We start from the raw sequence: 27,842 nt of genomic DNA, 5'->3' as shown, positions 1-27,842 counted from the left end.
TTAGAAAATAAAATTAATAATAAAAGCTAGCACAGTTACCAGCCAGCAGTGACTAATATTTACATTTGAAGTATAATGTAACTTACATTTTTCGTGTTATGGCCAGTTAAGTTGTGATGTCATCCAACCTGCATGTGCCACAATGTGACATGACTCCGGAGTGTGTTCAAACATCATATAAACTAAAACTACCATTTGAACGTTAATATGATCATGAACATAACTTAACATAACTGTTGTCTGCTTTGGGGAGATCTGATAGATAACGTTGTAGTTCATTCTCAGCTAAAAGTAAAATAGTAGAACGTTGAAATAAGGACACAAATCCAGGACACCGTGAGATTTTCTATAACATTTGACTGTTTCTCTTCATGTGTTTTCCATTACTGGAAAATTGGTCAACTGTTTTCCAGGCTGCATGGGAACCCTGTTGAAAGTACTTTTAATTCATAATTCATAATTTTGCAAAGACATACTTAGCCTACAATAAGACCACATTGACATTATTAAAGCATTTCAAATATGCTTGACAACTGTTTAATTTCCAAAAACAAAATATGTATATCCTGCATGATAAATGTCCTATATTTTGTGTAATGTATAATGTTCTTGACTAATTGGCCTTAAATGACTCTTTCACAGTGGTAGTAGTGCGGCACTGGCCACTGAGTGCATCTGAACCTGTGATTTCCTGATCATTTTTGCATTCCCTGCCTTTTCAATGCACAGGCTCTTGATGTTGTCGAAACACTTCTTCAGGTGGGGTTGAATGGCTTCGGGGTTCTGTGACTGGCCAAGGATCTCCAGCACATCCTCATTTGACAGGAAGTAAAACCTTGGGAAGATCTGCCTCTTGGTCTCCAGGTACATGTCCAGGGCCTTCTGGATCTCCTCTAGCTTGGAACTCATCACTGACAGCTTCCCAGGCAAGCCTGATAAACAGAGGAGAGGCTGTTTGAAGAATGTATCTTTTATATATATATATATAATAATCCTCATCATCGGCCCCAAATCACTAAACAAATCCCACCACAACTTCTCCCTCTGCATCAATGGCACCACTGTTCCTGCCTACACACATGTCCGTAACCTTGGTATCATTTTTGATCAAATCCTCTCCTATGAACGCCACGTCAATCACATCACAAAAACCGCCCGTCTCCGCCCCTCCCTCTCCTCCGCTGCCGCTGAAACACTCATCCACGCCTTCATCACCTCTCGACTGGACTACTGCAACAGCATCCTGTACGGCACACCCACCAAAATCATCAACAAACTTCAATACAGCTATTCTTTAATCAAATATGTTTTTATGAACATTACATCTCACACACAAACATTTCAAAATAGCTGTAGACCCATTACAGTAAAAAACTTAAAATGCAAGAAGAAAAGACATATATCAACATTAAAGAACAAAACACAAGTGTAAGAAGGACTTTGATTAAAATTTGAAATTGATACATATTTTTTTTTTCTACACGAGTACAGAAATGTACCAGCATGTTCTTTAAAGCAACACCGTGCATGTTGTCATACCGGGGTGATGTGTTCCCTGCAAGGCGTTTTTTGTCTCGTGGAGTTGGCCCATGACGGTCTTCCAACTTGAACTGAAAATGTCAAACTCTTTGCATTCACGAGGCAGCTGCTCCCTGATGTCTTCTCCTTGGAAAATGTTCTAGAGGGATGAAAGAAATGAAAAATGGAGAGCGACAGAGAAAAATTGCAGTATGGTAGCGGGAAGAGGTTAATTGTGACGAGAAAACAAAAACCAGAGAGCTGTGACAGATGTGTTTTACAATGGCGTAATCCTGTAACATAGTAAAGTATGTGAGTGTGTTTCTCGTACCTCCAGATAGATCCACTGCCGTTGCACAGTGAGGATCATCTCGATGACTTCCAGCACCTGTGACAGCTGCCTTTCCCAGCAGTCCACCTCCCTCTCAAAGGCTTTGACAAACCGAGAAGCCTTCATTGTGGACAGCATGGACATGTTGTCCTCCAGGGCCTGGAAAACCACCTCTGTGCCCCTGACACAGACAGAGACAATCAAACTGCTTACGGCTGCCTAAAATGGATTGAAATGGTGATGCATTTTCACAGTGGAAAAAAATCAATGAAGTAAACATTTAAGTTATCAGTTTATTTGGTAAACCTGTACAGCTTTGTGTAATACAATGCAGTACCAAACAATATCATTACTGTGTAAACGATGCCAAAAGGGTTTTTGGAAGCAATTTTTGTGGCTGTATTGTTACATATTTTGACTGCGTAACATTGAAAGGTATTTCTAATATTCACTCCCCTATTGAACAACTCTCTCCCTTCCTGCTTCCTCAAATATGTTAACTGTGAGCTAGTGGCTGACTGTAACTTTCCCCCCTCTTGTCGAATCAGTGGCAATGACTTGGGCTGCTAATACGACTGGGCCTGAGGTGTCCCTCTATTCATTTTATATGCAGCAGATGGCCGATTCTTGCTTTCACCAACCAGGCTGTCACACGCGTAATTAACTCTGCTCTGCTCACTCGTCTCTGACAACAAACAAACTCACTTGCTGCTAACAGACACGTCATTCCTGCATCAGCGTCACATTTCTAGAGGGATCTAGAGATGCAGGTAAATAAGAAACAATGACGACCCAAATCTATGACTATAAGTTGGAGTGAGTTTCAACCATAGACTGTATAAAAGAAGGTTGCAGTTATAACGTCTTGAACCCTTCAGCCATCTCTGCCATCAAGGCTTGCTTTCTCACCTCAGCCGATAGTGACCTTTGTAAGGTTCTAAGTACAGGAAAGTTTCCTCCCATGTCTTGGTAATGTCCTCCAGACCCTTGATTATCAAACACAAAGAGTAATGTTAACAGACAGAACACTTGCAGAGGAAAACATATATTTTTCTATTACACAAGCGTAAGGATACATTGTCATGATTAGATTATCAATGACAGGAAATCATGAATCTTAGCTTGAGTTCTACTGCCCTCATATATCAGAGATGGAGAATATACTGTAACAAGTCCGTAGAGTAACAGGTAATTTTTTATATGTAATGTCAACAGTAAAAGGTACAGCAAAACACCACTAAGGAGGAAGTATTTTTCTGAAACCTCGTGGAGCATTTCAGTTTAAGAATGACAGGTTACACGTCTGAGAAAGCTAATCTTGTTTCTAAGTGCAAATTGAATGAAAGGCATAGAACAACTGTGCACTGTGCTTCTATGTGCATTAATCTGGTCCTGAAACTTCGCTTATGTAACACAGTAAGGAAGTGGAGAAGGGTTAGGGGCAATATTGAAATTGGCAAAGGTAGGGGGGAAGACACTTCTGTTTCATAGCTGGCAGTGCTACTCAAGAACAGCAGGCCTGAAAGCAGGGTGGAAAAGAGCCGCTTAGCTATACTTCCAACTTTTCACACCAATTTTCTCGGCGAGACCCTGGTTAGAATTAATATATATCATGAAAGGCAGAAGAAGCTACAGAACTGCCCTTAGTCTAAACGACAAGAAGAGACTGGACCTTTTCTATGAAGAGCTCCTTGCTGGCAGCCCCAGAGATCTCACAGATTTTGTCAGTATACTTGTCAAGCTCCAGAGATATGATCTTCTCCAGGGTGAAATCAGTGCTGGTATGATCGAAAGAGCACTGCAGCTCTTCACAGATCTGCTTCCAGTGCCTAAAAGAAAGGTGGCATTGAAAATATGGTTTGTCCTAGTCTTAAATTCTCTAGTAGGTGAGCTGAAGAAAAAAAGGTAAAGTTAAAGATAAGGCTAACAAGTTCAATTCGATTTATAGAACGCAAAATCACAGTTCACAAATTTGCTTCAAAGGGCTTTAGAATTTGTACAACATATTACATCCTATCATAAGAGCATTAGCTCTTAGCAAACTGAGGTGCTACCAACACATGCTTCCTACATGCTTTGTTATTTATTCTACAACTCGATAGATATCATATTATTTTTCATATTAATTAGATACTGCTTAAATACATTAGTATTCTAAACACATTGTTTGTACAGGTTTGATAGCATCCAGAGAAGCACAACTTCTTTCTTACTCTTTTTCTTCTTACTGCTGACTGAAAGACATAAATGTCACTGACATCAGTGACATACTAAAGCAATGTCCAGTGTGTGCTTAAAAAAGACATAAGACTAGGATATTTGTGAACTGCTTACTGCATTAGAGCAACATTAGCACACTGACTGACAGACCAACACTAAGAGGACAGGGATGGAAGGTGAAATAGAGAGGGAGGAGACGGAACAGAATCTGTAACAACTATCACCCTCTGGCTGTTGACTTCCTTTTGAGTCAGTGCTGTCATTCAATGTAGGTAATTTGGTTATGCTACTTTTATCATCTTAACTAGACATGCGCCGATGAACATACACATACATCCTGTCATCGGTGAGGAAGTTTGTCAGTGTGAGTGAAGAAGACATAAAGAATTGTAACACCAGCCAGTCCAAAGTAAGCCTTGAAGGAACAACCTTAATAAACATTGGGAACTACTTGAGAGATCTTTGAGTGAGAGTAAGTTAAGGTCCTGCAACTTGGTGCAGTTTTAATAATAATAAGTTATTTATTTAACAGTAAATATTTTATTACGAATATACAATTGAATTTTAATTTGGCATTAAAAAAAGTTACAACAAATTTTGTATATGCTGTCAATTATAGTTCTGCAAAAATCTGAATTTGCCAAGAAAAATATCTCTAATATTAACCACAAACAAAATATACCCTTTTAAACCTTGCTATATTTCTCAATATGTTTCTTTTTCACTATCCCCATCAACTACTTGATAATGACCAGTGTGCTGAACACAGGATGCCTTTAGCTTTTTTCTCTGAATGTTTTGACTTTGTTAGCATGATGGTTTTGAAAAAGAGAGTTTTCTTTGTGGCACCACTTTGCCCGGTGGAGGACAGAATGCAGCAAAGGTCTCCCTCCGCTGGGAAGGGAGGTACTGACATTGATGAGGGGAAACAAGCCTGAAGAAACCACATAAATAAGCTAATACTACAGGACTTAGCGATAAGTTTCCGGACTTTAATGCATTAACTACTGTTTATCTACATGACTGCTATTTTGTATTTGTGCTCCTGCCATGTCTTGTACATGGTAACTACTGCAGGACAATAGTTCCAAGATATACTGAAATGACAAGTGTTATATGACAAATACATATTGTATATTCTCTTTGGTTTTCATACCTGTCTCTCATGGCTGAGTTCCTCAGTTCAGCAATGAGAGGGATGATCTGCTTGAACTGGTTAATCTTGTCATTGGAGGAATCTACTATGTCCCACTCCTTATCCTGAAATCAGACAAAGATCAGGTCCTCACTACCGTGTAATGTAAATGTGAGAGCAGCTGAGGGCTTTATTTCAGCTGTACCTTTTGTGATATTAGCACATTATTTTGTGCATCCTAAGGGGAGGCCATAGATTTAGCTGTCACTGTAAAATGCATTTTTGGCAGAGTCTGTGGGTCTAAAGCTCAAAATATCAAATGACGCCCCCAAGGAGTTTGCTAACTTTGTATCCATTAGAATTGCAAAAAGTAATTCAGTGTTCTTTCGACTGAAACCATGAATAATGTCCAGCTTCTGGATTGTACAGCACTGATTACATATTGTTTTGGCATTAACTAATAACAATCTATATTTATGAAACAAAACCTAAACTTACACTGGTGATATATCATAGCTAAACTGTGACTCTTACACTGTAGCATGGCGCCAAAATCTGCAGCTATTCAAAAAACTATGTGTGATGGAACTGACCTTTAGTTCTCTCTGGATTTTGTGGAGTTTTTTTAACAAGTCCTGTGCTGTGCTGCCCATGCTCTCCGTCTGCAGCGTAGAAAGTTGTCCAACCTTCCAGATGTCCCAATTGGCATTCCACTCCTGCGTGATCTCCCAGACCTGTTGCAAGTGGTCTAAGTCCTGTACAAAACATACGGACACAAACAAACATATGAACAAACAAATGTTAAATCATTAAATTTGTCTTGCATCACTGTGACAAAAACTATTTATTTTGAAATTTCTTGCGACATTCTGGGTTTGAATTCCCTAATATTATATACTATCAAGTACTTGTAATGTTTACGAACGGCTTGATTCATTCACCCATGTTGAGACAGGTTATCACGACCACAATTCCCACAACCCTCTCTGCTTTATGTTTGAGCGTATGGCCTATGAGCCAGTGCTGTGTCAGACCTTCTCCAGCGTCCGTATGCTTTTGGATGGGCGCTGCTCTATTTCAAAGAAGCCCAGCCCGTGAAAGATGGTGCTCTCTTCTTCTTTTAGAGTCTCCAGTTGGCTGCGATACCCCACTATCTCGTTTAAGGCCAACTCAGTGCTCAATGCGCTGTCAAATGGACCTGGATATGCACATGCAAACATGTAGGGAGATAAAAAAAAAACACATGAAAAAAGCATACAAATAGACAAACATACCACAGTCAAACGTCCACACACTAGGACTGTCGAAACTGTCCAAAAATTATGTTCGAATATTCTTAAAAAAACACATTGGAATTGTCCACAGCACTGTTTTGAGGTGAACTTCTTGTCAGATGCCCTGTTTCTATTCATTAGCGTGCTGTCCGCAAAGGATGAGGAACAGCTGATTGCTGACGTTGAAATAAGGCGTTCTATGTAGTTCTATATCTATATAACATCATTTCACTACAAAAATAAATGAGGTGGCAGCTGGCTCGAGGGAGATTGCCAGGGAGCAAGTATGAACCAGTTTCCTCCATGCTCTTGACTATATTGTTTGTCATTTCCAGTAAATTTCACAATATAAAACATTTCATTTTCTGTTTAAAAGTGCAAGTGAACGTTTTTTCACAAAAAAAAATTATTTTTCAGATTTGAATATCTGATTTTACTATTAAAAATAAATATTCAGATTTAGAATATTCACTGACAGCCCTACCACACATAAAAGCTCAAAAACTAAGTGCACATATTATGTAATGCATACTGTTTCTTAGCCTCAGCAAGAAGATTTGCATATTTATTGTGAAATCATCATACAAACCATGGAAGGCCAACTGACAGCTCAGCCATAGAGCCAGCACAAAGAATATGTGAAACAAACACACTTGGGTGGTATAAGCCTTGAGAAACTAGAGATTTGTTAACCATTAGACCATTAACCAAGATTTATTTACAAGGTATCTATCGGCAATACTATATCTGTTATGATCTTGGTTTTGGATTGTTTTTGCTTTAGTTTGTTTCCTGTTTTATTTTGAAGTTCCCTGCCTCTTGTGTCCTGTGTTTGTTTGACTTCCTGTCTTTGTGCACCTGTGTTTGGTACATCCCCAGTCTCCTAATTGCATCCCCGTCCCTACCACCAGGGATGCATGAAGACGCAAGGAAACCATGCGAGGAGAGAGGAAAAGAGGAAATATGTTTTAAGAGAAATGAGAGGTCCTTTCCTCATTTGCACCACGTGAAGCAACGTCTGTTTCTGATGAGGGATGATCTGATCACAGCTGGATCAGCTGTCAGTCGGCTTTAACAGCTGGAGAAACTTTTGAAGTTTGTGTCTGTTCACATGATCACTGTACTTAATAATAGTAACTAATAATACTAATAACTAATAAAGACACACAGTTATCACTGTCCAATCACATAACTGATGAACAAAGAGGGGGCGTGTTGGCCTCGCTCCTTGATCCTCGAACACGTTTTTGCCTCCCTGTCTCCTGTTATTAAATGTATTAACCCTTTTTAGAGATAGAATTTTCAATAAATCTAGAGTAAATTGTTATCGTTATGTACAATGACATATAATATGATAGGAGTTTTAATTCATATAAGCCACTCTTATAACACCTATGTGAAGGAGGAAAAACAAAGGAAAGATTGTAGTACCCCAAAACAAAAGGAAAACAGGAGCCAAAAGGGGTGGGAAAGGAACCGAGGAGATGGAGAGGAGTGAGAGATCATGATGTGGCAGGAAATGGTGTGTCTTCCAGTCAGGAACATCCCTTTTAATGTGGAAGGGAGCGGCTGTGAAGTCATCAATCATCAAGGGCAAGAACAGATTTAATGCAGGCTATTGGTTCTAAATAGGCCACCTATAGATCAGTAATGGCCCACGGACAGAACGAAACTGAGAGAGCGACACTAACGTGCACACACCATGGAGATAATGTATATAAGTGTGTGAAAGAGAGCGAGAGAGAGAGAGAGAGTGTGTGTGTGTGACCTGTGCTGTTGAACTCCTGCACAATGGTCTTGATCTTCATCATGAACTCAGGGATGATACTGTTCCTAAAGTTCTCCTTCTGCTTCTGCAGCATGATGCCACTATCAATCAACACCTGCTGGAAGCACACCCACTCCCCATTCAGCACCTCACGCATATCCTGCACCTGTTGGTGAAACAAAAAAAAAAAAGGTATTTGTTGTACGTATAGACATACAGTACCCTAACCTGACCTGCCAGATGGTTTGTGACACAGAACCATCTGAGAAGTCATCATTGGAACCTGTTTGGAAAAGGGCAGGCACTTCCAAAAAAACACTTGGCAGGTGATTGGATGAAACCATCTGTCAATCAAACCCTTGCCGAGGCCAGTGGGGAGAAAACCGAAAACATTACAACAGTAATGGAAGACACTTTCTTTTACTAACTGAGTATTTGTGAGACAAAACCTGAGAGACATTACAGGGGTGCAAACGGTAAAGTCACTGTTATACGGTATACAGCTTATACACAAACACACACACACACACTCCTGTACCATTTACGCTGGACATGTGTATACTGTACATTTGTTTATAAATGAGGGAGGTGCTTACAGCCTGTTCCACTGGGACCTCATATTTGTCCAGGATAGCAAACTGGTCATGGATGAGAGGAATCTGAGCCTCTGTCTTGGCCAAATCGCCCTGGAGAGTCTCCAAGAGCTTCATACTCTCACCAAGCTCCGCCACTGTCTGGGGAGGTCGTCTCAGCCTAAACTCACACACAAACACACACAACAAAAATGTTAAAATGTTTAAGGGATCATGATCTGCTCCTTTTCCTTCTTCCATTTATCTTCATCTCCCCTATAAAGCCAAGAACCTCTCTTCCTCTTAGCGCCTATCATCTCTACGCTCTGTAATAAACACATAAATTACCTCCCCAAAAAAATTAAATCATTCACTTGACTCCCCACCTGTTGGCATTGTCTTGCAGAGAGCCATGGAGTTCTTTTAGGTGGGTGCTCGCCATTTGGCTGAGCAGCTGAGTGAACTTGGTTTGCCACTCACTGCAGAGTTGTGCCAAGGAGGACTTGATCGGTGAACAGTCCACCGTGACAAACCAGATGTTCAATACCGTCTCTTCCTGTTGAATGGTGTAGGCTTTTTCCGTGTACCTGGGGGAGAACAACGGACAAGACACAGAAGAAGGAGATTATTGAGTCTCTATGCTTCATTATGGTAAACAACATGTAAAGAATGTCTTACGACGAAATAAAACAAACGTGCACTTGGGAGATGGAAACAGATAAAATGCAATTAGAGGATAGGTCTGTAGAATGTGAATTGTAAAAAATAATCAGCTGCCGGGAACAACAGTTGTTGTCAAAAGGTTCATAGAAACCCCCTAAACGGGTCAATTGAAGAATGATGTGAGTAGTATTATTCCACAGTGCCTGTGTATATCTGCATCAAAAGTAGTGACTGGTGGGTTTAGTCTCCGGTAGCGTTGCATAAAGGAGTCCTGGTTGCTCTGCCAGACATCCCTGTATTTGTCCCAGGTCTTCAGGTAGGCCTGCAGTTGGCCGGCATTGGCTGTCATCCCTGCGGCAACTGCAGCCTGAATCTTCCTTATTTCCTCATCTTGCTCTGAAGGATTGAAGAGTACCAGGGTGACAAAGGGGACAGACAGACAGACATGGTAGTAGTATACGTACATATACAACTGCTAATCACGTAAAAGGATTTTATGCATGCATGCATCAGGTCTGCATTTAATCAGCACCCAGTAAAAACAGATCGGATGTGCACATTTGTACTCTCCGAGGAAAACTTTTTTTTTTAAATATATGTTCTTACCTATGTTCATGTGTATGGGATTCCTTTCTGACCGTTTGCAGGACAGAATTTCAGGCAGTCGTTTAAATTCTGAGATGATGTCGATGAGCCGAGGCATAATGTTCACAGTCTGAGCAAGCTTTCCGAGTGTCGGGGAGAACTCGACCTGTTAAAACAGACACTCACTTTTACCCAATATATCAAATCGCCGGTGAATACAATGCGTCAACGTGAGCGTGGTAGGTGTACCTGTGAGTTTATTGTCAAAATCAAAGGTTGTAATTCGTCCAACTCATTGATCGCCGCATGTGTGCATATGTTCAATGACCAGTTACATTTGAATATCACCATGCCAATCACAACATATCATCAGTTAGAGACAAACATGTTTTGCAACTGCTAGCTATTCAATTAAAAAGTGATGTAGGAGACAACGCTGCGCCAGTAAAAGCTCCAATGTGTGTGGTGAGGAAATATGACCTTGAATACACTAAATGTGGCTTCATAATGGAAGGCAGTAATGGGTGAGGGTAAGCAGAATATTTATTTCTGTCATTACAGCTACCAGTGTCATAACACATTTTTATGGTCCAGTTTATTTTTTCCCCTTTTTTATAATTTATTTGGGAAGGTGGTCTTTAGAAACAAGAATGAGAATGAGAATCTCTTCTGTAAATGGTATGGCCGAACTGTTGAACCAGATGCGGTAGCAGCACTTAACATAACAGCACAACAAGACTAGTTTTATGTTTCCTACATCAGTGAGCACACGCAAGATCATGTGATACAATTTTGCCCTCTGTGCAGGTCAGCACATGGAAACACATGCTAAGATATATGGCCATATCTTATACTCATAATCACATGACCCAATTGGATTAAAACGGATTGACGGTACCTTTGGTGTGGTTTGGTGGGTTGCCTGGCGTAGTGCTACTAGGACTTTGAACAAGGGATTGGGCGATGTCTTGCTGTCTCCATTGATGGCCCTGGATAGCTTCTCCATGGAGTGCTTGATGCTGCTCCGAAGAGCTTGCTCTACCAAGTGGTCCACTTTCTCTGTGTAGTTTACCCAGTGCTCCTGGACCTTAAACACAATGACAAATGAACACACATGACATGGCAGTGGAAATGTGGGCTGTACCTGTAATGTGGGCTGTACCTGTTATACAATATAATATACATATATAAAATACAAAAAGCTCAATAAATCTAACTCTCAAAAATAAAGGATAGAGATCCCATAGATACAGCTGCAGATTACAATGATTGCTGTTGAGTTTTAACTAAGTAGTTGGTCCGTGAGGGAGCTTTATTTGAGACATTTTCAATTTAACTGAACTTATTTGAAAAACATGTTTTTTTTACTAGTTTAACCACTAGTGAAAGGCAGAATGAGTAAGATTTGTTGGTTGCAGTGTAAAAACAACACTTAAAGGTTGCCCCTTCTCCACGGCTCAACAACAGAAGAAGCTCATGCCCCCAATTGTTGTTAGGTAGCTCGCCAGCAGGATAAAGGGTCTCGACAGAAACAGACACCTCCACACACTTCTACTGGGTCATAATTGTCTGCGATGATTGAAGTGATGAGAGGGAACATTTTTGTGTGGTTCTATACATTGTTTTTTTGGAAAATCCAACTCATTCTGTTCATAAAAAACGTATGTGGGTCAATACTATTGTATCCACCAATTGTTTAACTGCTTTATACCTCATCTCCAGAAAAAAGACAAAAAATCTTGCTTCCCTATCCTCTAAGCTTCTACAACTACTTACAGTATATCATATAAAGCAGTGATTCTCAACTGGTGGGACCCGTTTTCAGTGGGTCGTGGGCCTTTGCCTGAATTAAAAAAATTAAAAAAATACTGTGCTTTTATTTTGAAGGGGATTTTTAATGCTGCGGAGTTATTCACACTCCTTAACAGTATTTGGCGTTAATGCCTTGTAATGCTAATAGACACCCCTTTCACAGTATAGAAGAACACCCACAAAGTTTGTTTTCATATGCTAATTCAGCAAAATGCAAGTACGACACCAACTACATGAGATATGGATTTGCACCATCTTTTCATTAAATACATTTGAGAAGTTAAAAATTTCGGTCGCGGCTTGTCACTAAGGGGTGATGGTGAGTCCCGCAGCCAGACCAGTTGAGAACCACTGATATAAAGTAAGCAGAGAATTTTTTTTTTTTTTAAACTCACCAAAGTGCTGGAACATTTCTGATGAAAGGCTACCAATACTGAATGAAAAACAAAGCGCAAACCTCAGATCCATCATTAAAGAAGGTGTTGTGGATGCGGGTCATGATGTCAACAATATCCTGGTGCGCTGAACGCAGTATTTGGAGATGGCTCTGCTGGTGAGTCTTCTGGTCATCCTCAAACTCCAGGTTCCTAAGAATTGCAACAGGAGAAACACCCATGATGCCACAAGGAAAGAAAACAATGTGCATCACTTGGAAGCATAGGTATATTCAAAATGCTACCCATGTGCATTGCTTCAAATCAATGTCAAAAAGTGGAGAGCCTTCCTTAGTGAGCTTTCAGTATAATGCAGTTACACTGGCCTGTTAACGTGTCTATTGGTTTTCTAGACCACTACCTGTACATTGGAACGGAGATTACACAGAATGACAGCACAGGCCAAAACCACATGTCCACTGAATAAAAGAATAAATTAATAAGAAGAATATAGTGAAGGTGAGTGATCAATTCTGATCAATTCAAAAAAATCTAAATGTACCCACTGTTTACTGTTTTTAATGAATATGCATTTTAAGTACATGGATATAATATTAAATGTAAGAACCATGTCATAACAAGTGAATTAAAACATGAAAAATAATAGTTGCACACATTATAATCTATATTTTGTGTATTTACTGTGTTAGGCATCCCATGCAATGAGGAAGTAATCAAATATCTCTTGGTACCTGTATACAGTCTTCCCATCCAGTTTAACCAGCAATGTTTTGCTGATTTGGCGACAGAGGTTGAAGATGGATTGGTTGGATGCTTTGTAACCATCGATTGTCTGCTGGACCTGGAGTGTAGTGAAAAGGAGAAAAAAGTGACTCCTCGGTACAATGTGGTTCGCTTACTGAACCAGGAATAGGTTCCAGATCTGTTGAGGACGCTTTTAGTCACTTCTGTCCTGTTCTCTGGAACTTATTGCCTGACGAAGTAAGATCTATGAAAACTGTGTCCATGTTCAAAAGTATACTGGAAACCACATTTGCCAAACACATTTCTCCAGCAATTCAGGGCATTTAATCCACACGCTCAAAACAAACTCTCCATTCACCCACTTTTTCATCTGTACACATATCAGATGCCCATATCAGAAAGTGATGAGCTTTGTTTTACAACCTTGTTAACATGCAGGAGACATTCACGAATGAAGAAGTTAGCAGCTCCTTTAGAAGACCACAGGAGCTTGGTCAGCCCTGGCTGAATCTTTTTATTCATAAAACGAATTCGCTCCTGGAACAGACCCAACTCGTCGGGGGACAGCATTCCAATGAACCTGATACACACACACACACACACACACACACACACACACACACACACACACACACACACACACACACATATACAGTACAAACACACACACACACACACACACACACACACACACATACACAAAAAGGTGAGGTAAGTAATATTAGTGTGTTTTGTTTACTTCTGGAGTGGGCAAAATATTGAACAACTAGAAAACTGTTGAGAGTTTGTTTTGAGATCTTCAATATGTCTTTTAATTTGAAATACCCTGTGAAGTCCTATGTTAACAGCTAAGAATCAAATATTCTAATGCTTGACAGAAAAATGTTTGACAGGCTTTGTGATAAAACACACATCAGTGTTTGTAGTAGGCACAGTATTGTCCAAAATAATAAATCAGAGGAATACCACATAACCATACACATCAGGCCCCTAATATCAGAAATCATTGTTCAGTGTTGCATGCATGTTTGTTCTCCTCTTCTGTGTGTGTGTGTGTGTGTGTGTGTATGAGAGTCAGACCTGTTGTAGTCCATGACCAGAAGCAGTGCTCTCTCACTCAGGCCTCTGATGTCCTCCCTGTCCTGGGAAATGTCCAACACACACTGGGGGATCTCATACTTTAGTCGATCCCAGTAGTGGATCTCAGAGAAAATATTCAAAAGGTTGCTGGACAAGAAAACACATTAAAGAAAAACACACAAAATAAATAATGAGCACATGCATGTGTCATGAATGTGTGCACACATTTGAGTAGAACAGTTTAGTTTCAAAATAGATATATTGTGTAAGAGCACATCTGTGTATCCAGCTGAGGAGAAGTGTGTATTTATACCTCCTGTTTGGGCATGAATGCAAAGTTACCACACAACACATTGGCTCGGGTTTGTGTGTGTCACAAGTACACAGAAAACACTATGTAAGACTGTGTGAATCTATACTCTAATGTGAATGCCTTGAGTCTCTTAGGTACCAGTCTTGATTATGTCACCCACTTATCAAAGTTGCTGTCGAGCTTGGCGGTGCTGTCCTTGCGGCGCACCATGAGTGGCTGCTCCAGTTTCTTGAGGGACTGTCCAGCCAGCTTCTGGTTCCACTCGCTGAAGGTCTTCCTCTCCATCTCGTCCAGAACCTGAACCATCTGGTTGTAGGTGAAAAGCACCTTGTGGTTGTATGACTCGGGTAGGAAGTAGTCCTTAGGAGAAAGGACAAGTGACGAAGAAGTCAAGGAAGGAGCTCCAGAAGGTGGGTTCAGTTAAGACCATGAATGCCATTTGTTTACAGTGAACATATGGTTCTTACTACACTTCTTTACTTTGCATTGCTTATGTGATAGCAAAGAATATATCACTGTGCAGTGATGGACTCACCTCCATGTCTCTCGCTAAGCGTTGTCTGAGGGCCATCAAACAGTGGGCCTTGCCTGCCAATCGGGGCATATGGTCGGGAGGAGACCACGTTTTCTGGTTCAGCTCCTTGTTGACCATTTTGAGCTCGTTGTTAAAAATGTTTATCACTTCCTCCACCTTCTCTTCTGTAGTGCGCTTAATGGCCTGTGACGGAGAGGATTGGACGGAAGTGAGTGAGTAGATGAATTACATGGGAGTGAGAGAAGAAAGAAGACAAGTGAAAGACAAACATTGAGCAAAGAAAATAGAGGATGAGAGTTTGAGAATGAGCATTGTGATAATGGCAACTTACACTGAGACAACTCTTTCTAAACAAGCTCTAAATACAACATAACAAAGATAAACTATAAACCAAGCCTAACATGGGAAGTCTCTTTTGCTCTCAGAGCATCAAAGTGATAGAAGAGTCAGTTCTTTAACATTTACTTTGGTAACTGTTAGCCATAGCAAACTGCAGAGACCACAAGCATCCAGTAATTTACCTATTTAGGTGAACTGTAAAGGTTTAATAAATACAGGGAGCGACAAACTGTTTAGTTCAGTAATGCATCATTATTGAGTGGTGTGAAAGCAAATATTAGTCTTGAATGTTTGTGTTTGTGTGTGTGTGTGTGTGTGTGTGTGTGTGTGTGTGTGTGTGTGTGTGTGCGAAAGAGACACCTCTCGAGAACAGATCGGCCTGAAAATGTACAGAAACCGAACTCCTTCCTCCACTGTGGACACCGTCTTAAACACTGAATTGATCAGGTTCAGCATCTTCATTTCCAGATCCTTCACAACTGCACGAAACCTGCGTACACACACACACACACACACACACACACACACACACACACACACAGAAGAACATATCCACACATGAAAACACAAATGTGTGATGATCAGCCGATAAATGAATCAGAAGCACACTAATAAAGGAGCACAGACCAATTTGCAATGTTATTTTCCTCTGCCATAAGTGAAGTGGCGCACACATCTTCCAGGCTTACGCAACAGTTGTAAATGAGATCCCTGTACTGGTCCAGTTTGCAAAACTGCTTGCAAACCTGTACCCGTCCTGCACTGGCAAAGTTCAACATGAACTGATTGGTTACATGCAATTATCTCTAAATTAATTCAAAATTAAATTTAGGCTCAGAGCAATTGAGGGCAAAAGCTTGGGTCGCAGGATACTGTCAGGGCGCACAATAGCAAGAGGTAATAAATGATAAAAGTAAATAGAAACACACTGATACATACAGAGGTAGACGCAAACACCATGTTTTCAATTGATTATGTTCACTGTAGTTTTCTTGTATCTTAAGACAGATACATGACAGATACAGACCCAACAACGTGGTGCTCTGTAAACTCTGCTTATCACAGCAGCACAACTGCTATGAACAACCACTTCCGAGAGCGGAAGCATCCCGGAGCGCTTTGTCAAGACGGCAGCAACAGCAAGACAGCACCGACTTGTTTACTTTTTGTCCTGACTAAAACATGATTTATTAGGATTATTTACACGCGGAATGTGTTCCTGCTAGTAGTGTAGTAGTCACTTACAATTGATTTTTCAAAATGTTTCTTTTGCCTCCATGTTAAAAAAGTAACTTCTGTACCGCTGCTGTTATGGTAACGTAATGTTACACCATGCGTCATCAAACTTTGTAATTCGGCCAATTTATTTTTTCTGTTTACTATAAAGGCCATCTATGAGTGAGAAAAGGCTTCAACTAACATTACAAACGTTTTTTACAGTAAATCATTACAATTATTTCCCTTCCCCACACTGTGGCCAAATACATTTGATTATCTTCTGTGCATATTACTCAAGTGATGAGATCACTCCATGTCATAACCATTTTAAGTTTTAAGCCAAGTACTTCAGTAAAAAAACAGATTCTCTAGATCAGGGAAAGGGTTGCTATGTCATACAATGATTAAGTTAATCGATGTGTCACAGCAATCCTTTTGATGTGATTTGAGGTCCAATATTATTCTGGTAAGGCATCTGACAAACGGGTCTATTCTCTTGTTACTTCAAATATAAAATAATATAAATAAAATATTGTAAAATATATATAAATTAGTTGATACATTAATCGACTAATCCAAAAAAGAATCGCTATATTAATTGATGAAAAAAAAAACTTAGGTTAGATGAGAAAAAGAAATATATTCGTTATAGTAGTCATCTGCTTATAGTACTTAATTCAACCCTGACAGACGTGATCACTATAACAGGTTTCCACTGTACTAGCAAATCTCCAAACCCTATTTTATATTACCTTGTTTGTTTGCTTGTTATTTTACCTCCTACTAATAACGTATTAGCCTCTCTTCCACCTTGCATCAACCTTCACCTGGCTGCACCCGGTTTGAGCAAAAGCCTCTGTGCACCAAAATTGCAAAGAATGTGATGGTCATGTCCATTTGTGCTAACACTTAAGAGATTTTATCTTGCGTTTGCTTTACTTTTATATCTAGTCTCAGTTTGAATGTGTCAAAGAGCAATAGACCTACTGGATGAATTTATTGCTCCATGTGGTGCTCTCGACATCAAGGATGTCCTTGTCAAAAATATGCAGGTTTTTTAGGCCACGGTGGAAGTTGCCCTCTATCTCCAGGAGGGAGCGGGTGAATTTGGGTCCCTGGCTGCTGGGAAAGCATGGCAGGGCCCTCTGCTGACCGTCCTCCCAACGGGCAAACTGATACTGGCACTCACAAACCTGAGAAAAAGCAAGAGAAAAATATATATCAAATAACAAACAATGCATCCTGTATCAAGACATAACAGATAAAAGTATCATTACTATACTGTTTGAAGAGTAAATATAGTAAAGGTCATATTCAATTGATTCATAGAGGACTTATCCACAATGAGGTTTGTTTAGTAATAGCAGGGATAGAGTTTAGACATAAAGCATATGACTGCAAAATGGAAACAAAATGAGGAAAAAAAGTCACCAAAGGCTAACCTATCACATTCAATTTGACATTTCCTACTATGGTCCCAATGTGATACCAGTGGCAATGCAGCCTCACTCTATTCATTTATATTTATACTTGTACCTAATTCCAACACAGCATTTCTTACAACACTTGTGGAAAGATGTTTTAAAGGAGATGTTCAATGACAAAACAGTGGTAGTAGACTGCATCATTGTTTTGGAGGCAAAGTGATCTAACTGTGAAACATTGACAAAAAGTAAATAGCCTTAATATTGTTAAAGAAGCTGAAGACTGGATGAGATCATTGTAAGTACACAATAACACCATGTGGCATCCATTCCATTTGTGAACTTCTGCCTGATAATCCTGTGTGTAATCTCTTTAGTATTGTTCTTTCAACAGCATGAATTTACATGTACATGTGTTAATGTCTCTGCATGTGTGAGTGAGGGAAAATTCACCTCAAGCAGCTCTTTGAATCTCTGGATGGAAACATCAACCACTACAAAAAAGCTGCTTTGGTCCAGGACCCAGACTTTTGGATAATACCTGATGTAAAAAACAGAGGGGAGAAAAGAGAGAAAGACAAAAGAGGAGCACAGAGAAAGGGGGAATGGGCGGAGAGTTGCAAACAGATGTGAAGACTCAAATGAGCAGCAAGTCAGTATTTTGGAACTTGGAATTGTTAAGTGTTCAAAAACAAAAAGCAGGTTGTTACAGCAAACAGTCACCCAATCAGGCTAAGCCTCAATCATACTGGAAAAAACCCTCCAAATCTATCAGGTTGTCTGAGATTGGTCTACTTGTCGTTCTAAGTTGAAGCATGGTGAAACAGCCTTAAATTATATATTGCACATATCTGCAACAAACTTCCAAAAAATTTGAAGTCATCTCTGACCTAAACTATTTCAAATCAAGGCTCTTTAAGGTTCTAATCATTTCTGCATCGAAAACCAAAATAACATTTTGCCCAACTTTACCTCAACTCAACATCAATTGAATTTTACAACAAAGGAGTGAATTACAATACTTGAAATGGGAACATGCCCAGATGACAGTGTCTTGAGTCCCTACACAGGTGAGAATTCTCCTACTTGTGGTAAATCTGTGAGGCGAGCTGGTAAATTTCCTTCCACTCCAGGCAGCACTGGATACAGTCATTGAGGTTCTGCTTGCTAGATAACACATAGCCCTTAAAGATCCTGTCCAGAGAGATGCTTTGGAAGCAGAGGCGGTTGATCTCATTACTCATCTGCAACATAAGAGAAAAGTAAGTAGTGGGGAGACCAAGTTATAGACACTTGTATTCACATTTACTATATGCTCATATGATGCGGTATAACAAGTCACTTTTACTTTAAACCAACATGATTTTTGAGTATGCATATTGTTTGTTCTAAGTTTCCTAATGTCCTTTTTGCAGCCAGAAAATACATCCTCCTCAGGCCACAGGGTTTATTATTTTCCCCCCTTCTCTTATGGTATTAGCTGGAATCATTGACTGTATAAAATATGGACATATGGACATATATAACAGCGAAGGGGTTATCTGTTAATGTTGCTCCACTGACTTACCTGAGGTATAAAGGACGTTGAAGTAGCACATCAAAATAAACAACAAAATAGCTGAAATATGAATGGTGGGTTGCAGCATGTGGCTGCATATGTGCAGTATGTTCAAACAGTGAATGTGTGTTGGAGTTAATTAAATTAACAGAGAGACAGAGGGGGTTAATAAAAGAAACCTGGTGTGAGTACACTTCCCCCAATTACTCTGATGCAGTAAAATGCAGGCACCTTGTGGAAGAGACCAGTGATCCTCTCCTTGGTGTTGTAGTGGAGGGAGTCGATGCGAATGAGACTAACAATGTGTCGTAGTTTCGGAGCAACTTGGCTAGGCTTTAGCAGGACCAACTTTTCCAATGGCTCCTTCAGTATGGACAGGAAGGTCATGTTTGATTGGGCCATCACAGAAAATTCCTGAGCAACACAGAAGAAAGATGATAATATGAATGCTTATTATTATTGTCATTATGTTTCAGTCATGGTAACAAATGATCTCATGTCAATATTTTCCAACTTTCTAGCTAGTAATGTTGCTGCAGTAATGAGCGGCACCAGTGAGGAGCCCTCCAGTCCATGAGAAAGGAAACAATTCTAGACTTGAGACTCCTAGTACCTGTATATCCTGGGCCAGTTTGCAGAAGTCTTTTACATAGTGAGACTTAGAGAGCAGCAGGATCTTCTGGATTTGCCTGACCCCAGGCTTTTGCAGTTGCTGGCTGATGTCCGACAGCTTTGCAGAGCGACTCTCCCAGAAGGCAATCTCCTGCAGCGGGCCGCACTTTTCCCTCATCTTCATTATTTCTTGGGTACTTAGAAGCTTCCTGACCTGATCCGTCCAGTGGATCATTACAGCTAAAAACAGGAAGAACAAGTGGGTGGAAGAAAAGGGAAATGGAGGCAGGGTGAAATAAAGAGTGGAGGACAGACAGAGGGAGCAAAGAAGAGCAGAAGTTGAACTGATGTGAAAACCCACTAAGTGTGACTAAAGAAATGTTGGAAAAAACTAAAAAACAATGAACAAATAGGACTAATGCAGTTGAGGGGTTATGAGCCCAGTGCCTCATTAAATAAAACCTCAAAAGAGTCTGAGACACAAAGCCAATGCTGCAGTTTCTAAATTTTTTTAAAATCAGAAATGAACAGACCGTCTGACGTTTGAGTGTGCCCTTCTAGACACAGACACCCACAGAGACATATGGAAAGAGAAAGGCACCACACCCACCCACCCATACATACACATACATAGAGAGCTCCCCCTGGCTTACACTCCATTCTCTGTATCAGCTTCTTGTCCTTGCTGGCCACCTCAGGTCTGCACTGTAGGGCTTCCATTGGTATGTATAGAACTGTCTTGCCCATCTTGTTATACACAGCATCTGTTCAAAAAGAAAAAAATGGTAAAATATTACACTGCAGCACATGTGGCTCGGTGAAAATGTCATCAAGTTATGTTGGTCGTCCTGTGCACAACTGCACCAATTGACTCCAAATGCGACGTGTGTCTTTTCGTGATTTCTATCGCACCATCCTGGCATAGAGTGCCAGCTGTATACCAGGGATAAAGAAATACCTTTGTCCTCCACTTGAATGCATAATCTGTAAAAACCTACCATTTGCAGTCACAGATGACCTTCACTGTTGCTGAATCAAATAGTCTAGCGACACCAGAGAGATGTGGGCATCTAGAAATGTGTAAAATGCCTTTGATTCTCGGTGGACTGCCTAATAATTGTGTTGGAAAATAAGGGGGAAAAGGAATTCTGTCAGGAATATCTTATCTTTGTCTCATCCTCTGGGAAACACAAAGTTTCCCTTCTAGAGGTATAGTTTTTGTCAACTACTTATCAATTAATTCATTTCTGCAGCCCACTGGAGCTGAGTTACACATCTGTAGAAATAGAAATGTTTTTGAGAGTTGTTATGTGAGAGCGAGGGACATCTAAAACGCTTCAAAGGCACTTCATAAACACTGGCAGTGTAGATTGCGCTTTAATGACGTATTGTCTAGAGGAGATCTCTGAAGAGTCAATGTCAAATCAGAGTGAGTAAAACAAAGATAACACCCTTACAGTAGTCCAGAGTTTTCTTTTTAGAACTACTACCTTGTGTGGTGTCATTTGATAGTGAATTGTCTCCCTTACTTTTCCTCTGAGGTACCCACCTGTGAGGCTGACAAGAAAGCAGTGCATCTGGTTGGTATATTCCTCCTTGATGCTCCTCTCCATGTCGGTGCTTAGGGCAACTGCGGGGGCGTGCAGACAGGTCATTTCACAAAGCAGCCTTTGGGTGGGGTTGCCCCCCCGCATTGTGCCAAACTGTACGGCCGCATCAAACGTCTCCGCTGTGATTATGGCTCCTGGTATGCGGCTGAAATAGGTCAGCTGCTCTACCTGCACCCATTAAAGAATTATTTAGGTGTGATGGTAATGAGGAGAGATGAAAAATACATGGAGGGAGTTGAATTTTAAACAAAATGAGCAGTGGCTCTCAACTGCATTCTTGTCAAGGACCCCTAAATTAGTTGTTAGGTCACAGACCCCAATCTGATAAGGTTTCATTTCGAGAACCTAGATCAAAACAGATTTTGGTTGTTAGATATGATAAAGACCGGAATTCTATAGTTATCAACTACAGTTGAGGAGTTAAACACGGAGATAGTGAAACCTGTCCGATCAGTATAGTCACTCTCATGACTCCTACTTACATTGGACTCCCTTTCATAGTAAAACAAATATTGAAAATAAACTATCTCCCATTTTTCTTGGGACCCCCTGAAACTCCCTCAAGGACCTCTAGGGGTCCACGGACCCTTGATTGAGAACCACTGCTGTATTAGAGGAGAAGAGACTGGGCAATGGTGCTTTTTAGGAACGTGAACAGGCAGAATCATGCAAGTATCTATATGTTTAACTATCTAATTTAAAAGCATGAAGGATTGAGTGGGGAGGAAAAGTACGCTTTACCGGGGAGGGCATGAAGAACTCCACCCGCAGCCTGTCATAAGTGTCCACGTAGACCACCATGGTTGTGATGGATGTATCATCAATAAATTGATCCAAAGCCCGCTCATTCTCATCCGTCAATAACTCTCTGGGTACACCAGTAACAGTCATTAAACGGATAAACAGCTTCCATGGAGAGAGATGAAAGGCAGGGTCCGAGGAGAAAAGGGGGAGGGAAAGAGAAAAGTGGTTATTTATTTTATTTAGTTGGTTTATGTTTTTGCACACCCCACAGAGAAAAAAGAAAATCTAAAAAATGACACATTATAATCAATGACCGAGCTTTACCTGACGAATGGTCTTTGAATATTCCTCATCCATTTCTTTCAAAGCCTTCACCTCGAAGCTTTCTTCTCTCTCTGTGTTTACCAAAGCAAACAGAGACAAACACACTGATACACTGAAATGCACAATATACACTGAAATACACAATATACACTGAAATACACAATTACACTGAAATGCACACACTGAGACACCAATTTATAATCTTAAACTTTAACGTAAACCCTCATTGTCCTGTTCTTTGAAGTTAAATTAGATTTAGATTATTTTTCTTTTGAAGCTTGCAATGCCACTTATTTACAACTATAACGTTATATAATCAACCGTTGTGTATAGTTTGGGTAACGTTGACGTAAGAGGAAACACAAAGTGGCTCTTGGATGTTTACGGACTAACTTGGCTTAAAACTATATTAGTTTAGCCAGCTAGCAAGCAAACTTTAAGCAACAACCGTAACTGTAGGTTAACAAGCGCAGCCGTCCAGTCTTCCAGAGCTGAAATGAGTCGCCCGACAGCAACAAAAGTTCAACTATTTACTCTAACTTTTTACGGGTCTGCTACAACACATGTATCCGTGCAAAATAATGCTAAATTTACGCTACGTTACCATTTATTTGAGGCTGTGTTACTTCACCATCCATTCAGTCACACTTGTGGTATTGAGTGTGCATGTCTCCATGGGAACGATTGGTTGCCTGGGTAACCCTGGAAAGAGGTTTGTCTTGTGAAACCGCGAGACTTTGAATGTGTTCGCGGTAGTTTACGTTCGTGTGTTTACGTTTGGGATGATCCACGTGGATGTATGAACGAGAACGAGATACAGCACGAGGAAGGATTGATACCGTTAGTTGTAGCATCAGAATCAGGATCTCTCATCTTCCATTCAACACACATACATTTTCATGAATGTGCTGAGATAGTGTATATTCTGCTGACAATATGTTATGTTCACAATATATTGATCTGTCTCGCACAGGATGAGTGTAAAGTCAAAATAAGAAAGAAATCATCTTTCAGGGCGTGCAGCACCTGATGTGTCCATACTGAGCATGAGCACATCATGTTGAGAAGAGCCAACTCAAAGTGAACCATGTTAACACTGCAGAATAACCAATATAAATGTCTGCAGTCAGTAAATGGTAGAACACAGTGAGCTCTTATGCAGTTTGAAGTTTAGACAATTTGCTGCCCTTCATGGGTTGTTCATAGAGGCAGATATTTTTCTGATTGGGGATATTTTTAATCAGTTTTATGGTGTTTACTTTGCTATATAATATTATATTAAAGCATCAGTTTACGTTCAGAAATGACATTGTAACACCTCGTCAAGTTCCCCAAGTTATGTTTTCATTGTTTTCACATTTCTAACTTTTTTGGGTTCCCTGTTTTATTTTGACACCTCTACCTCTTGTTTCAGATAACGTCACTTCCTGACCTTGTGTGTTTCCAGCCAGTGTGATCACCTTTCACCGCCCTGATCAGCTTCATCTGTTCCCAATCCTCCTCCTCCCTGGATTATTTAGTCTGTGTGCTCCCCTTTGTCTGTGCCAGTTTGTTTTTGCTGTTCTGAACCTGACCTCTAAGGTTGCAGGCAGTTATTCATATGTATAAGATAAACCTCCCTTTATTCTCATTCTTTTACTGTGTTAGTGATACATTCTTACTCTGTTTGCTGTGATTGTTGTACCTGTTCTTCTGTAGTTTCTGATAAACATCCTGAAATAATGGAGGGACAAATGTGAGGAAAAGAAAAAGTTCAATCCTGATAGTTCCTGAAAAAAAAACCTGAAGTGTAAAAACAGCCCATGTGAGGGTGGATTTTTCCTTCAATAGCATTAATTGTATTCAGACTGTGGTTGTAGGAGCTATTTATTTGATAGTTATTTTATTCATGAGTTGTATTGTTGCAAACATCTGCACCAATAGTGTTATTTAGACCTTTAACACTAAAAGTATCACATGCAGTTGCAGTTCTAATTCTGCAAAACAAAATAACTTACATGTCACCTGCAAGACACCTTTCATGTATGACTGTGTTGCTGAAACTGAGAGTCGTGTATTATTGATATAACAGACACTCCATTTGAAAATGCAGATATGTTTGTTGATGGTTCATGTAAAAGAATTTGGATGGTACAAATGTAACGGGATATGCAGTAGTGACAAATAATAAAGTGTTAAAATCTGAACCTTTACCATCACATTTCTTCAGCAGAAGCTGCTGAACTAAACGCTCTAACAGAAGCATGCAAACTAGGACAAGGACAAGGTCGTCACCATCTATACAGATAGTAACTATGCATACTCATGCGTACATGTATTCGCTCAACAGTAAAAAATAAAATAGAGAGATGGTGACATCAACTAACCTTATGACCAACTTTCTTTTGAAGTACAACATTTAGATCATGAAATCAACAATGGGTTCTGGGAATGGCCTGAGGACAAATTAAGATTACCTAAGACTTACATAGATATACGGCTCTATTTGAGCCAATGGGCAAGACCATGGCACAAAAGGGAGGATGGTATCTATGATAAGTAGGGTCGTTAAAGCATATGACTTTACAAACTACTAAAAAAATTTATATTTTTTCTAGCATGTACTGTTTGTGCGAAACATAATCATCAGGGGTAGCAAAGACCAGATAGACAATAATTGATCAATATTCTAAATGGATAGAGCTATTTCCAACTAAAACACTAGATGCTATTACAGTAGCAAAAAACTTTGACCACGTTTTGGAATCCCAGAAATTAGATATTGTGAAAATGGAACACATTTTGTAAATAAGGTGATAAAACATTTGGCTGTATTTGGAATAAACATGAAATTAATAATCTTATCACCCACAGTCAGCAGGTTTGATTGAAAGAACAAATGGTTCAATTAAATAAAAGAAATTCCAACCAATTGTCCGCATAAAATAGACCTCACTGATAACTTGATTGTATTTTCATACCATGTTGAGAGGGCTAATACAGCGATGAATTGATGTTGAAATGAATAAACAGACTCTGTGTACTTACAGATTTCCAACCAAGGTGATGAGAGGCTGGGAAGCGACAGTACACAGCATATTTGTGAAGACATTTCTTTGTCTTTAAAATGTTACTCTTAGGATAATCCGTATGACATTGAAATACGTGTGTTTTTGATTATATTCTTTCTTTATTGTTTTTGATGTTTGTTTTTATGCATTCATTCATTCATTGCTAGTTTGATTGGACATTCATTCATTTATTTTTTATTCTAATCTAGTAGTTATACTTTGTATAAACAGGCGGGAAATGTTGGAGAAAAATAACTTTTAGAATGATCAGTTCTTATTGTTTAAAATACAAGGCTTCGTGAAGTCTGTGGATCCTGTGTGAACTCTCTTCACACTTACTATCTCAGATGTTCCTCGTTTAGCAGTCACTGTGACCTTCTGTAAGGGGCGATTGTAAATCTTACTAAACGTCAAGATGACGTTTGCTTGTACGAAAAGGGAGAAGAACGAGTTCAAGACATGCCATGTAGCTTTATGCAAATGATTCTGTGTAAACGCACTTGTGTGTTATCCAAAGTATAAATATCAGAGACTCAGAGACAGACCTCTGAGCAGCCTTGATACATGACTTGTATGTGTTTCAATTCTGTCTCCTTCTTGCAAGAATAAATGTCCTGCCCTGCTGGGTGCCACAGTCAGTCTATAATAATCAGGGTTTCATCCTCCCCAATTTAATGGGCAGGCTGAGCGGATGAATCAAGAGATGGAGACGGCTTTACGCTGTCTCTCCTCCCGCACCCCCTCCTCCTGGTCTGAGCAGCTCTTGCGGGTCGAGTATGCCCACAACACCCTTCCCAGTTCAGCCACCGGGTTCTCACCGTTCCAGTGTGCCCGGGGATGTCAGCCACCACTCTTCCCGGAGCAGGAACGGGAGGCCAGTGTCCCCTCAGTCCAGGCATTTGTCCAGCGGTGTCGACGCATTTGGAGGCAGGCCCCACTCCATGCTCTTGCGCTCTTCCGACCGCTATCAAAGGCCTGCCAACAGACGCCGTGTCCCTGCACCGCGTTATGCCTCGGGACAATGTGTCTGGCTGTCCACACGGTACCTTCCCCTCAGAGTGGAATCCAAGAAATTGTCTCCTCGCTTCGTGGGCCCATTCTTTGTTTCTCGGGTCATCATCCTGCTGCCGTCCATCTTCGTCTGCCATCATCCATGATAATTCATCCCACCTTCCATGTCTCCAGGATTAAACCCGTCAAAGAGAACCCGCTTCAGCCCTGAGGGGCATGTGTGTAGAAAGTAAATAGTCAGTCGCGCTGATAATTGACTATGTTTAGTATAGATTTTATTAAGCAATGTCATATCATTAATTTAAATTAATTTACAATGTACAGAAAAGCAAGTCAATTAAAGTATGTTTGTAATTGTGATTAAGTCACCTCACGTGTTTACCTCACTCTCAGTATGTTGTCCATAAAGATAGGCTGAGGCTCTGCTTCTAGGGGGAGAGGTTCCATCAACCTCGCTACCAGGACTTCCAGTTCCCGCTGGTGTTCATTTCATTTCATGAACAGCATGAAGGCGTTTGGGGGCTTATTGATGTACAGCCCATCAAGGTGCTTGCCTTTACGCTTTCTCCTTCCGTGGAAATACAGAACAAAAACAGAAGCATTTGAGGAAGAAACACTAAAGTGGGCAGAATAATACAAGACATGGGTGAAATGCTGTGTTGTTCATTAAAAAAGACGTATTCATATAATATTCATGCCGGAATCTTGGTCGACAAATAACAGACACTTCAATCAAACAACAGCAGAAAAAAATAAAAAAGGTGAATGTGGTTTGTTTAAGAGTTGGTGACCACTGCCAAAGGTCATAAAAAAGTACACTTTGACCAAAACTGCAGAGCTTACTTTGTGTCAACGGTGTTCAGTGGAGGAGCAGCCGAGTTGAAAGAAGAGAAACTTTCAGGAAGCTTGTACAGCACTTATCCATTCCTACACAGATAAAGAGAGACAGAGATACTTTAGTTCATAGAAAGATTGTGTTTGAAGATAGAAACAGAAGCTCAACATCT

The 27,842-nt window shown here is 40.2% G+C and overlaps 1 protein-coding gene across 1 annotated transcript in view; it reads right to left on the bottom strand.

Moving 5' to 3' along the window:
- dnah2 (dynein, axonemal, heavy chain 2) overlaps positions 1–21,721 on the bottom strand; it is a 56,009-nt gene extending 34,288 nt beyond the window's left edge. The window contains exons 1-26 of the mRNA XM_068712914.1: positions 21,646–21,721; positions 20,750–20,860; positions 20,098–20,336; positions 19,716–19,898; positions 17,490–17,695; positions 15,645–15,774; positions 14,946–15,128; positions 14,571–14,770; positions 14,098–14,244; positions 13,441–13,597; positions 13,005–13,114; positions 12,336–12,465; positions 10,965–11,153; positions 10,088–10,232; positions 9,685–9,877; positions 9,205–9,405; positions 8,843–8,999; positions 8,247–8,412; positions 6,239–6,402; positions 5,798–5,959; positions 5,226–5,329; positions 3,522–3,678; positions 2,759–2,835; positions 1,850–2,030; positions 1,540–1,678; positions 689–932 (exon numbers count right to left, since the gene is read on the bottom strand). Coding sequence (XP_068569015.1) covers positions 689–932; positions 1,540–1,678; positions 1,850–2,030; positions 2,759–2,835; positions 3,522–3,678; positions 5,226–5,329; positions 5,798–5,959; positions 6,239–6,402; positions 8,247–8,412; positions 8,843–8,999; positions 9,205–9,405; positions 9,685–9,877; positions 10,088–10,232; positions 10,965–11,153; positions 12,336–12,465; positions 13,005–13,114; positions 13,441–13,597; positions 14,098–14,244; positions 14,571–14,770; positions 14,946–15,128; positions 15,645–15,774; positions 17,490–17,695; positions 19,716–19,898; positions 20,098–20,336; positions 20,750–20,860; positions 21,646–21,709 — 4,139 coding nt within the window. The 5' untranslated portion in view covers positions 21,710–21,721. The remainder of the gene's footprint in view (positions 1–688; positions 933–1,539; positions 1,679–1,849; positions 2,031–2,758; positions 2,836–3,521; positions 3,679–5,225; positions 5,330–5,797; positions 5,960–6,238; positions 6,403–8,246; positions 8,413–8,842; positions 9,000–9,204; positions 9,406–9,684; positions 9,878–10,087; positions 10,233–10,964; positions 11,154–12,335; positions 12,466–13,004; positions 13,115–13,440; positions 13,598–14,097; positions 14,245–14,570; positions 14,771–14,945; positions 15,129–15,644; positions 15,775–17,489; positions 17,696–19,715; positions 19,899–20,097; positions 20,337–20,749; positions 20,861–21,645) is intronic.
- Positions 21,722–27,842: the final 6,121 nt, after the last annotated feature.

Source organism: Cebidichthys violaceus, unplaced genomic scaffold, assembly GCF_023349555.1.
Source record: "Cebidichthys violaceus isolate CVI_PGR_0920_01 unplaced genomic scaffold, fCebVio1.0.p SCAF_1, whole genome shotgun sequence".
NCBI classification, from domain to species: domain Eukaryota; kingdom Metazoa; phylum Chordata; class Actinopteri; order Perciformes; family Stichaeidae; genus Cebidichthys; species Cebidichthys violaceus.
The sequence above is the reverse complement of the archived record's forward strand: the minus strand, read 5'-3'. Positions and strand labels throughout refer to the sequence as shown.